The sequence below is a fragment of the Cavia porcellus genome, unplaced genomic scaffold (assembly GCF_034190915.1).
Source record: "Cavia porcellus strain 051 isolate PalLab524CR breed Dunkin Hartley unplaced genomic scaffold, mCavPor4.1 scaffold_6, whole genome shotgun sequence".
Lineage (NCBI taxonomy): Eukaryota > Metazoa > Chordata > Mammalia > Rodentia > Caviidae > Cavia > Cavia porcellus.
In genome coordinates, this window is record NW_026947489.1 from 25848918 (window position 1) to 25861452 (window position 12535).

The window sequence follows — 12535 nt, forward strand, 5'->3', positions numbered from 1 at the left end:
ACTAGGACTTCCCGGGCACCGTTTATAATGAAGGGACCTGAGCTAGGGAATAAGCAGGGGCAGCACAAGGCACCATTCATTATGGAGTTGCCTCTGCTCCCATGTTCCAGTTCCATGACCTCGTAATAGGGTAAGACATCGTGACTTCATCCCGGCCACCTCATCTGGGTCAGATGACTGTCTTTACCCATCTTAACAAATTTCTGGGAAAGAACTTTATAAGCTCTTTGGGAGTTTACAACAACGAATTCTTTTACACCCATTTGTCTAGGTTGACTATTTCTTTCATCTGGGCAAGAGCCCCTCTCTCCTTCCCTCCTTCCCTTTCTTCCTTTCATTGTTTTGTCCATCCATCTGTCCAGCCTTCTGGTCCTCATGAATAGACACTGTGTCGGGTCTGAGGTCCACACTGGGTGAGAAGATGGACACGCCACACACTGGGCCTCGAGAGATCTCAACAGTGAGATCAGAGGGGGTCATATGTGCCGAGAATGTGATTACCAGCCACAGGACACAGTGCCTGCAGGCGGGCCATCACCCTCACGCAGGAAGGCAGCTTTGTTTCCCACAACCTCTATCTTCACAGAAATGTGACCAACGAAATACCAAAACAAACCAAAGAATTCAAAATACAAAACAAAACGTCCAAAGGACACAACTTTTAAATTAATTATAAACTACTCAATCTGATTGCCTGTACTATTTCTTTAGAGAACTCAGATTTTTTTCTCAAAAATATTATTTTGTCTGATTACTAAAGTCAAAAATCAGAATGAGTAGGAAAGAAAATAACTCAGCAATTGTCAGTAATTAATATTCTATGTATGCTTCCAGGGCATTTAGATTAGTGTGATGACATGCTGTTTCATATGTATTTGAAAGCATGTATTTTTTAAAAACACTTCTTGGGCCACAGCTGTAGATTAGCAGTATAGTGCTTGCCTAGTGTGTGTGGAACCTCAGTTTAGTACCTGACATTGCAAAAAACAAAAACAACAATACTTCTTTATACACTTTATTCTTACATGTCGTTTAGGGGTATATCTGCTTAATGATGGTCCTGTATTCTAATACATAGGTATTCCATGTTATTATGAACAAATTCTCTACCATTGAAATGCAGATTAACTTGAGCGTTTCATAGTTATAAATAATGCTTACACACAAACACATACACATTTTTGGTTAATTCTTTAGAATAAATTCCTAGAAATACAATGTTTGTAACTTAAGGAATGTATACAGTATTTGAAGGCACTTAATACATATTGTCAAATTATTCTACAGAAGGCATGTACTAATTTATATTGTAACTAGCAACACATAAAAGTACCCATTTTTCTAAACCTGATCAACATCATGGATTTTGTCTTTTCTATTTTTTTTTTTTTTTTTTTGCCATTTTAGGTAAGAGGAGATAGTAGCAAGTGTTTTAATTTTCATTTCTGTTCAACAGTGAGACTGAATCTTTCCCCCATATGTTTAGTGTTTCTATAAATACATTTTTAACATTCTAATCATACCCTTTCCTCAGGTTCTTCTAATGAGTTAAAATCTGCTTTCTGGCAACTTTCCCTGTTAGGTCAAATTTTGCCTTCTAGAACCATCCTGAGATTATTTTCTGCTTCACATGACACCCCCTCAAATATTTGAGGGCAGAGATTATGTCTCACTTTCTCTAAGTTAAACACTCCCAGCTCCTTCAAACATTTCTCATGTGGCAAAGTTTCAAGGCCACCACTGAAGATCTAATGCATGGCCCATTCTACTGTTCCTGCAGACTCAACACTGGCTGTCACTCAACCCACGCAACCCAGGCCAGTTTCCCACCTGCACCTAGGACCTCAGCCTCCTTTTCCCCCATCACCCACGTGGACATTAAGAGTGAATTTTACCACCTGGAGCTCAAATAAAGCATAAGAAAGAGATGGCTTTGAAGCTGAAACAGGAAGAGGAATATGTCTGGTATAATGAGAACGGTTAATACAAATAAAGAAAGTTTCCACAAGAATGAGGTGGTCACCTTGATATGGGTCCCGAAAAGCAGAATCTGGCAACATTAGAAGGAGCGCACTAGAACCCAACACTAGGATGAGCTTCCTTCCAGCTGTCAGGCAGACTGCTCAACCACATCCCTTGTAGTCACCCGTGCACACCCTGGTCTCCCCATATCTCTAAAGAATCCCTGTGTCCTTCAGTCCTCAGAGCCTTGTTCTTGAACAACTACCACAGGGCAGGCCATCATGTGTGATTGGAGACCCAAGCCACCGTTAGAAACTGTCATCAAGGATCCACACCCTTTCGCTGTTATTTGCCTCTCAGCAAAGAGCCTCCTAAGACAAATTTTGAGTATTTTAGGTTCCCTGGACCGCCAACCGGAGCATCCATGCCACCCATAATGAGCCCAGAACATTACTAAATTCCACCCAGTTACCACACCAGCTTCTAAGAACTCTTCACACTTCTGCAGCACTGTCAGGACTGGTCTGGATCTACAGACCTGAGATCCAGTCTTTGAACCATGAAGGCATCACTGCCTGTTGAGTCCCTGTCCTCACGGCCTTTGGCAAACGGCATCAGGCACTTCTGGGTGACATGGTCTGAATGTGGCTCCCGAAGTTCATGAGTCAGAAACTTGAATCTCCAAACTCATGTGCTGATGGTATATTGAGAGGTGGGACCTTTGGGAAGTAATTATGTTTAGATGAGGTTATGAGGTGGCACCATGATAGGCTCAGCAGCTCTATAAGAAGAAACGGGATCTGAGCTCCTGCTTTCTCCCCGAGTGATGCCTCCACTGTGCTATGAAACAGCATGAAGTCCCTCCCAAGACACAGACCCTGGGCCTGGGACTTTCCAGCTTCCGGAAGTCTGAGAAATAAATTTCTGTCTTTTTTTTTTTTGATACCGGGGATCAAACTCATGATCTAGTACTTGCCAGGCAGGCTCTTATGCCGCTGAGCTAAATCCCAGCCCTCTTTTTTTTATAAATTATTTGGTCTGTGTTATTTTGTTTTAGCAACATAAAACAGTTTAAATTAAAAATATTTAAATGTGTATGCATATTTATCAAACTGATATATGTGTGTGTGTGTGTGTGTGAATATATATATATGCATTTTTATATATACACAAAAGTTTTGGACTTTGGAGCATTTTGGATTTCAGACTTCTTTAATTGAGAGATTCCTAGTACCTATTCGATAGGCTGCTGCTGTAATTAAATGAGGCAGTGTAGCTAAAGCATTTATAATCACGTCTGACACATAGCATTCAACAAATGTTCATATAACTGTTGTTATGACGTGTATTTAACAACCGCTTACTATACTTGTGAATATAGAAAAATCATCCTTTAAAAATGTTAAACAGTATCTAGAAATTATTTTATTTCTGAATCGGTAATGCTATGGAGGAAAGGGCTGTGCACAGGTTAGAGGTACGGGGTCTCCTAGAGGACAAGGAGGCCACACTTTTGCTGGTAGGGCAAGGCGACATCAAGCATCTCGGCACAGCAGCGTGTACAGGGTAGGTTCCCGTGCTGGCTAGGGTAATCTGCCCTCATATCAGAAGCCCAATTTGCCACTAACAAATGCTGGAAATAAAAAACATTGGCAGAAGCAAAGAACAAGAGAGAATAAAGAGTGAACCCACTCAAGGAAGGGATACGAGAGCTTGAAGATGTGTCATTTTGCAAGGTCCCACACCAAAATGTAAAGGGGAACATCTAGAAAAGAATTATCAAAAATTGTGGTATAATTTTAAAAGGTAAATATATAAAAAATGTATGTGTAACTGAAACATTCAGAGAAGATAGAATGGAGAACTATTTGGAGAAATACTGTCTAATAGTTTCCTAAAATCAATGACAGATATCAAACCACAGATCCAAGAAGCTTAGAGAGCAAAAGGTAGCCTTAAAAAAAATTTATACTTACACATATTATATTTAAATTTCAGAAAACCAAACATAAACACAAAATTCCACCAAGCCCTAAAAAAACTCTCATAGTTCCTAGAGAAGAAAGTAGATAAAAATTATGTAGACTTCATCTGAAACAAACAAGGATGCAGTAAAATATTTAAAATTTTGAAAAAATGTTTAAGTGCCAACATAAAATTCTATATCCAGTGAAAATATCTTTCAAATGCAAAGCATAAACAGAGATGCCACAAAAACAGAAATAGCAAATTCATAACCAGTAGAGTTCTCCTGCAAGCTAGTAAACTAAGTTCTTGAGGAAGAAAAAAATGACAAAGATCAGAAGCTCAGCTCTACATGAAGAAAGGAAGAAGATCATCAGAGAAGGAACAAATGAAGGTAAAGTAAAATATTTCATAGTTGCTATTCTTAATCATTTAGTACATGTCTGTTTAGGATAATAATAGTAACAGTGGACTGGGCATTGACAGAATTGGATAAGTGAAATCAATAAATGTGATATTTTAAGGGATATGAAGGAGGAAGAAGAAATGCTTTATCATAAGGCTCCTGCTCTATTCACAAAGTATATATTATATATATGTATATATAATTATTTGAACATGAATTTATATTAGCTGTAAATGTATTGGAAACTTTGGACAAGAAATAAAACATATCTTTAAAGAAATATAATTCATATGTTAAGACAGAAAATAAAAAATCTTATAGATTATTTAATGAAAACAGATATAGGCAGTAAAAGAGAAGGAAAGAAACAAAGAACATGAGCAATTACCAGCAAGCATGGTAGCTATTAACCAAACTATTTCATCATGTTAAATATGAATGGTTGAAACATACCAATTGAAAGATACTGACAGACTGGATGAAAACTTAGATCCAACTCTTTGTTGCTGATGAAAAACCTACTTTAAATATAAAGACAGGTCAATACTAATCAAAAAAGCTGCAGAAGTTACATTGTTTTCAGACAAAGCAGAATGCAGAATGAGAAGTTTTCGGTGGTAAAGAGACATTTTATGAAGGAAGAAATTCTCCAAGAAACACAAGAATCCCTAGCACATACATACCAGACACAAAATATCTAAATATATGAGGCCAAAATAAATACAACTACAAGGAGAAACAGGGAAATATACTAATATAACTGAAAACTTCCATACCACTCTTTGAGTAACTAATATAATACACAGGCAAAACATCAATATGGAGACAGTCACTCCTAACAGTACTATTAATCAATGTGCCCCAAGTGACATGCACAGAATACTCCACCCAGCAAGTGCAGAATGCACAGTGATCTCACACTGACATAGATCTTTCACTGAGATATACCACATTCTGGGATGTAGAGTACACACCATTGGGTTAACACTGTATGTATCTTCCTGTTCAAAAACAAGTTCATTGGGCTGGGGGTGGAGCTCAGGGGGAAAGCAGGCATTTAGTACACTGAAATCCCTGGATTTGATCCCCAGCAAAAAAGGCTGTCAAGATATAATTCACACACCACAAAATTCACCATCTTAAAGTGTACACTGTAGCGTACAATTTAGTATATTTACAGAGTTGTGGAACCGTTATCACTGTATAATTTTATAATGCTTTTATTACACTCCCCAAATTCAGTCATTTCTGTCTTTCCTCCCCGCAGCACTGAAAACCACAAACCTACCTTTTCTCTTGATGGATTTGCCTGTACTGAACATTCTTGTAAATGAGGTCATATAACATATGGACTTTGGTGTCTGGCTACTTTCACTTCACATGATGTTTTCAGAAGTCATCAGTACCATATCACATGTCAGTCCTTCATTTTTTTATATGGCTGAGTAACCTCACCTTCCACCTGAATAACGTTCCTCCATATGAGCAAATCACATTTTACTTATCCCCTGCATTCTTTGATGCACAGTCTAGTTGTTTGCACTTTTTGACCATTAGGAATAAAGCTGCTTACTAACATCTGTATACAAATTCCCTTGGACCACATGAATTTCAATTATTCAATTGTTTAAGGAGGTTGGTACCTAAGAGTGGAATTGTTGAGTAGCATGGCAACTTGACATTTGATGTTCTGAACACCTGCAGACTTTTTCCAAGTGGATGCACCACTTCACATTCACACCAGCAACATATGAGGGTTCTGACTGCCCCACTTCCCCATCAACATTTGTTGTTACCTGGTATTTTAACCGTTCTTGTAAGAGGTACTGCAGTGGTTTTGATTTGCATTTCTCTGATGGCTTGGACACAGCTATTATTTCAAATTGTCACTCCAACTTTACAGAGGGCTGTGTGAGTCTTGAAATGGGTTGTTAAGGTTCCAATCACCTCTATAGCATTAGCTCTTTTTGGAAATTCTTGTTATAGGTAGCAGAACTTTTTCCAATGACAAAGATCACTGTGTTCTAACTACAAAGGAAAAAAGGGTATTTCTCTGCCTCTTCTTCTATGAATACTGTCTTAACAGGACATAGAAACGGCATCCACTCCCTGGAAACACATTTGTAGCCCTGCTTACCTGCAGGTGGCCAGGCCTTGATGTATCCTGTGCAGTGTACCACGGCATATTGGGCTTCACCTTCTTTCACAGGGCCAAGGCCATTCCTGCAGAAAGGACACTGTGAAGCTGTTTTGTATCCCACGGCATGAGCCAAAGACATCAATGACACCTTTGGTATCTAGTGAGAAAAGGTATCGAGGAACCTTGGTTGCCTTTGTGACTTCGAATCCCGACTTCCCACCACCCAGTTCTCGCTCTTCTGTGTGGTCTGAAAGTCTCAAGTGAGTTCCTCTACAATGTCATCTCATGTGGCCACCACTACCCTGATGGCCTCCTGGTCATTCTCTATACCAAGCTCCACTTCAGGTTGGGCTACTCCTCCAAGTAGGGAGTTTGAGCCACAGAACGCAGAGTCCCAAAACATACATCAGAAAAGGGTGCTGACCTGAACCTTTTCCTCATGGTGGTTATTCTGTTTAGAGGCAGGTGGTCCAGAGGAGCATTTCCACACCTAGGAATTGACACAAGTATTAGAATGGGGGAGGGCCAGGAAAGCTTATAAAACACACTGCACTGCTGAAGATGGGCTTCCGTTGGTGCTTTTGTGTTTATCCATGACCAATTTCTTTCCCAGGGGAAGATTCAGACTTTCACACCTTTGAATTTTAATGTGCATCCACTTGCAAAGGACACGGCAGGTGTTTCCAGGCTTAACCCAGGGCTGGAGACCAACTGAGTGAGTAGGAGAAGCCTAACAGTGCTCTGGCCTGCAGATCATTTCCACAGAACCGGGTGACTCTCAGGAGACAGGGTGATGACAGAGGCAATCTCCTCAGGCCTGAGCAGACATCAACCTAAGACAGATGCTGCCAGCTGAGGCACAGCTGCACCTTCACAGGCATTACACCCCAGCTGCAGGGATGCTCCTTCTCTCAAGTTGTGGCCCTAGGAATACAAGGCAGTGAGATGCTGCTGCTGGCTAAGAGGAGCATGGGACAGGGGACAAACAGGTACTGAGCCAGGTCTTTCTGGGGGCCTCTCTCTGGGAGCCAGGGGTGTGAGGCTCACCCTGCTCACTGTAGCAGGAGTTTCCTGCCTCCCTTCCTCATGATGCTCCCAGCATCCCAGGTCAACAAGCAACCTCCCAGCCTCGCCGTGACCAGGCTGGGACGGCTGCATGGTGTTGCCTGCCTGGCCCATGAGCTTCCATTTTCAGCCACACAGTGAGCAAAATCCTGGATGTATTAATTTCTAACTGGCAAAGGACAAAGTCTAATTATTCTGAGACCTTGGTCAGCTGCCAGCCTGGTGAAGTTTCCACAGCAGGATGAGATCATGACATTGCTGCCTGGGGGCACCCGTGTGGCACTCTGCCCTTTTCTGGCAGGCAGTGCCTGTGTCGGGCTAATATGAAGCAGTTTTATTTGGAGGAGATGGTTGTGCTTTCAGCTGTCAGCAGCACTGCCCACTTCCCAGTTGATTAGGCAGGGTGGGCCTGGCACTTCCAAGAGCGGGGGGAGTATATTCCCCAGAGCGAGCATCCCAGAGCAACAAGGGACAGCATGGACCTGGTCAGCTGTCTGACCACAGGCTGCCAAGAGAGATGGTCCACGAGGATCAGCCAAGCAGCTGATTCAGGAGGGAGCTGCTGGATGGTACAATGAAGACTTTCCATCATTGGGCCTTACTGAATGCCTCCAAGCAGGATGGGCACTCACTTATCCCCAGAGCACCGCAGGCCTCCACCAGGCAATGGGAGGCAGGCTGCCTGCAGGACTCCACCCGAGTTAAACAGAGATACTCATGCTACCCCAGTGCCACCTGGTGAGCTGAGGCAGCTGTGAATTGGACTGCATCTGAGCCCTCTGCAGAGGAGCAGACCAGAGGAAGGGACAGCTCTCCTTGGACCCCAGGGGCTATTTCTCATGACAGGGAGCCAGAATCTTCTGCAGGTTCCAGGGCCCAGCTAGTGGCAGCTCTCTGTCTGCCTTCAACACAGGTGACATTGGGGAGCTGAGGTGGATTAGTCAGCCTGAGCTAAGCAGGTTTTATTTAAAATATGTACTTCTTTGGAAGATTACTATGAAATGGGGGAATATATGCTTCTTCTACAGCAACTATTCCACTTCATAGTTCCAAACAGATGCTCAAGTGACAAGTCATGATTCCAGCAGCAAGGGTCGGGGTGGGGTGACATCAGGGAGCGTCTTCACTGTGCACACAGCATCCCAGGGCTAGCAGCAGCTAGGCAGGGCAAAGGAGCAGAGCAGGCTGACTCTGGTCTAAGTGAAAGTCACATAGAATCCTGCTGTGTGGGCATGACAGGTGCTCAGGGAGAGTGTGGGGATCCACACCAGCCCACCCAGCCTCCCAGGAAGCTCCTGGAGGAGATAACAAGGTCCATCAGCAGCACAGCCCCTGCTGCTCCTCCCTCTGGATCCAGCAATGGATCCTCGGCCCTAACACTGAGCAGCAGCTTTGGGTAGTCGGTGGGCTCCTCCATCCTGGGCCTTCTTTACCCGTTTTCAGAACACCCCCCCACCAGTTGCTCCCCAGTCTCCTCTCTGGTTCAGTTCATTGCTATCTAGTCCACGTTCACTTCACAAGTGACCTCGTGCTCATCCCAGGGCCACAGTTTCAGATACCATCACCCAGACCCTGGCACCTTGCTTGAATTCCAGAATTACCACCCAACTGTTGGCTCATCTCCTGTATTTCACGTCTTATATACATGCTGTCTTAGCAGGCTGAAATTTCTTTCCACCCCAAACCTGCTCCCCAAGTCATCCTTCCAGACTTAGTAAATGGCAACTCCACAGAGTAGGCAAACATGCCAGACTTGTCTCTGACTCCTTGCTTTCTCCTGTCCTTCCTGCAGGCTGGTGCCATCTCTGGAGCACATTCAAAGTCTGAACTATTTATGCACCTGCATTACAACAGCCTCCTCACTTCCTCCCTGCTCCACACAAAGTCAGAGCAATCTTTAAAATGTTGTTCAGAACAGTAACTCTTATGATCAAACCACAATAACATCCATCTTGTCAGTCACAGCTGACATCTAGGTCAATACAACCCACCCTCTACAGCCTCTTGGCTTTGTCTCTTCCCCCTACGCTCATGCAGCACCTGCTTCTGAGGCTGAAATCCCTTCATTGTTCCTTGAACACTCCAAAGACATTTCCACCTCAGGACTTTGGGCCTGCTCTTGTCCTCCTTTATAGTCTTTTCAACGGATGTATTCCATCTCATTCATTCAGTTTCTTCAAGTCTCTACTCAAACAGCCCTGATCACTCAACAGAACATGTACCTAGGCAATGCCTACTACTCCAACCCTTCTTAAATCTGCTTTTGCTCCGTAGGGCTCACCACCATCTGACATTCTGTATACCACCTGGCTACTCTGTCTACCACGTGACTCTCACAAAAATAAGCTCAGCGCAGAACATGATTCCATCTACTTGGTTAACAGACTCCTCAGCTCCTGACCAATCCCCAGCACAGTGGCCCTCAGTATCAGCTTGTTAAACAATGGAATGAATGAATGGACCAGTGAATGAATGAATGGCAACAGTTGCTGTTACTTCTCATCAGCCTCACAGAGCAGACAGAGTCCATCGTCCTGTGCCTCCTACTCTCCGCGATCATGGGACTAAAGCTATTGGGGCATCTGAATTGTATTTGAGGACTCTTTTTTGGGGACACCACTAAACTCCCTGGTGACTTCAGAGTTCAGACTCTCTGGCATTTCTTCAACAGTGATGTGGATCCCACCAACCATGGAACAAAAATATTTGAAAAAAGAATTGCCTCTGTACTGAGTGGGTAAAGACTTTTTCATCTATCATTATTCCCTAAACAACAAAAGTACAACAGCTATTTATATAGTACTTCCACCGGATTTGGTATAATTAATTAAGAGATGCTTTAAAGTACACAGGAGGATGTGTGTAGCTTACAACAAATACTACCCGTGATTTGGGTGTCTGGGTTTTGGAGCTGGTGACAGCTCCTGCACCTGACCCACCCTGGATACGAGTGATGCCTGTATGTGCAGAGCAGCCTGCTAGATGTCAGGGAGGCAGCAGAGGTATAAATCAAAGCTTCTATTCTCTGGGCATTATTATTGATTCATGAAGCCAAGATATTTACACTTAAGATATCAATCAATAACGGAACAGAGAGCAATTTAAAATGCATGCATTGTTAGAGGAAATACAAAAGTAAGTCTGGATTCAGTGGTTTCGACACAGACATCTTGAAAGATGCAGAACCTTGGAGAGACTGGACTCGATTAGGTGGAGGGAGGGGCAGGAAATCAAGAAACATGGGAGGCAGAGGCTATGGTCTGAGAATGGGCAGAAAGTGGTGGGCACCAGACTTGAAGGGACGGGAGGAAGGAGGGGACCCTTCTGTGACAGGCAAGGGTGTCTCACTAGTCTTGCTTGGACTGAAGTCAAGAAGACTCAGTCATTGCAGTGGAGCCAAGCAGCACATGTGACCTTAGTAGAACCGAACCAGACTCAGCCTCCCTCCCCAGCCATAGTCCTGGAGCCTCGACAGACCTCATCCTGCAGATGAAAGAGCGCCGGGAGCCCATGCACATTCTCATGGATGACTGCTGCCCCTCTTTCTTGACCGTCCCCGTCTTCAGGTCCAGAATCCGCCCTGAAAGAGAGAAGGACACACGTGTCACACTAGTGGAGGCTGGGATGGCGGACAGGGGTGGGGCCATAGGAACTGTTGGCTCGTTCTCTGGCAGGAAACACACAGTGAGGCCTGGGAATTCAGAATGTCTTGCAGTCTCCAGAGCCATCTATGCCATTATCTCTGCCATCAGGGCCCACCGCCCAGAGCCAGTGCCTGGGGCTGCCCCCTCCCATCTGCCGAGGCCACTAAAGACCTCCTCACTGCTGATCTGAAACGTGTTTTTCCTTTATTCTATCTGACTGCTTTGTGGTGAACTTGACACAATTACACATTAATTGCTGTTCAAAACTCTTCCCTGGCTTCCTGCACAGCAATTTCTAGTCTTTCCCCAACTACCCTTTCAAGCCCCAGGGTCTCGTTTCTCAGCCGTCTCAGCCACCTTCCTGCTTTCTTCACACGTGTCCCTGTGCAGTTTCGCCCACTCCAGTGTTGTGACAGTCACCTCTGGATGTTACGGACACCACATCTACACCTCTAACAACAACCCTTACTCTCCTTAGATGTGTGCCTCTCCTTCCAAAACACCTGAGCATCAGCAGGAGCAACACTGTGGACATGAAAGTCCAGATGCTCTCTCTGCTCCGTCCTCTCCCTCCCCGCTGGACAGTCCCAATCTGGCCACCCTCTGCCTGTGCCATCCCTGCTCCTCTCTCCTGGGACGCAGAGCTGAACCTCAGAGCATGCTCCCCACAAGCTGTGGGGCTCTGTTCCATTTGTCTCTTTCCATTCAGTGATTTCTAATCTCCCCTCCCCAAGGCTGATTTCCCTGCCATTGACACTCCTCTTAGGGAGAAAATGCAATAGCTTCTGAAAGAAGCTACTGTTACCTTCACCAACACAGTTCCTGGCCTCTTCTCCACCTGATAAGGGTGCTCATGGCCACTGCTGCACTCACCCACTCCAGGCAAGGCCAACAAGGCTTTCTGGGGTGCCACACTGAACAAACCCTGAGCAGGTTCACAACCTTGTCCCTCCATGGAACCTCACTGGCCCATTTCTCACCCATCTTCCCAGGAATCTTGGGCTCTATGGGTCTTCTGTGTTGTACAAGACACCTGTTTCCAGAAAAGACGCCTTCCTTTGGCCCAGACTTTACTGAGGCTCCTCTGAGGCCTCTGATCAAGCTCACTCTTTGGCTTCCTTTCCTGTTCTTTCAGATTCCAGGCTAGGAAAGAACCCTGCTTAGCCAGTGTAGGTGCCGAAGGCTGTGCTCAACATAGCACTGCTGGGGGAAGAGGTATAAGACCCCAAGGTCACTGGCCCACAGGCACCATGGGACCCCTACTCATGCCATCTTTCTGCTTCTAAACTCATGCTCGGTCACACAATCCCCACCATCACCATCAGCACCCTCACCGATACCCGAAGTGGGCTC

The 12535-nt window shown here is 44.5% G+C and overlaps 1 protein-coding gene across 5 annotated transcripts in view; it reads right to left on the reverse strand.

Annotated features, from left to right (window-relative positions):
* The window catches only part of Arnt2 (aryl hydrocarbon receptor nuclear translocator 2), a 144959-nt gene that overhangs the window by 45873 nt on the left and 86551 nt on the right, over positions 1-12535 (reverse strand). For all 5 annotated transcript variants that reach the window (XM_005006247.4, XM_003475734.5, XM_005006246.4 and 2 more), the window contains 3 exons: positions 11016-11118; positions 6898-6963; positions 6471-6556 (listed from right to left, as the gene is read on the reverse strand). In XM_005006247.4, coding sequence (XP_005006304.1) covers positions 6471-6556; positions 6898-6963; positions 11016-11118 — 255 coding nt within the window. The remainder of the gene's footprint in view (positions 1-6470; positions 6557-6897; positions 6964-11015; positions 11119-12535) is intronic.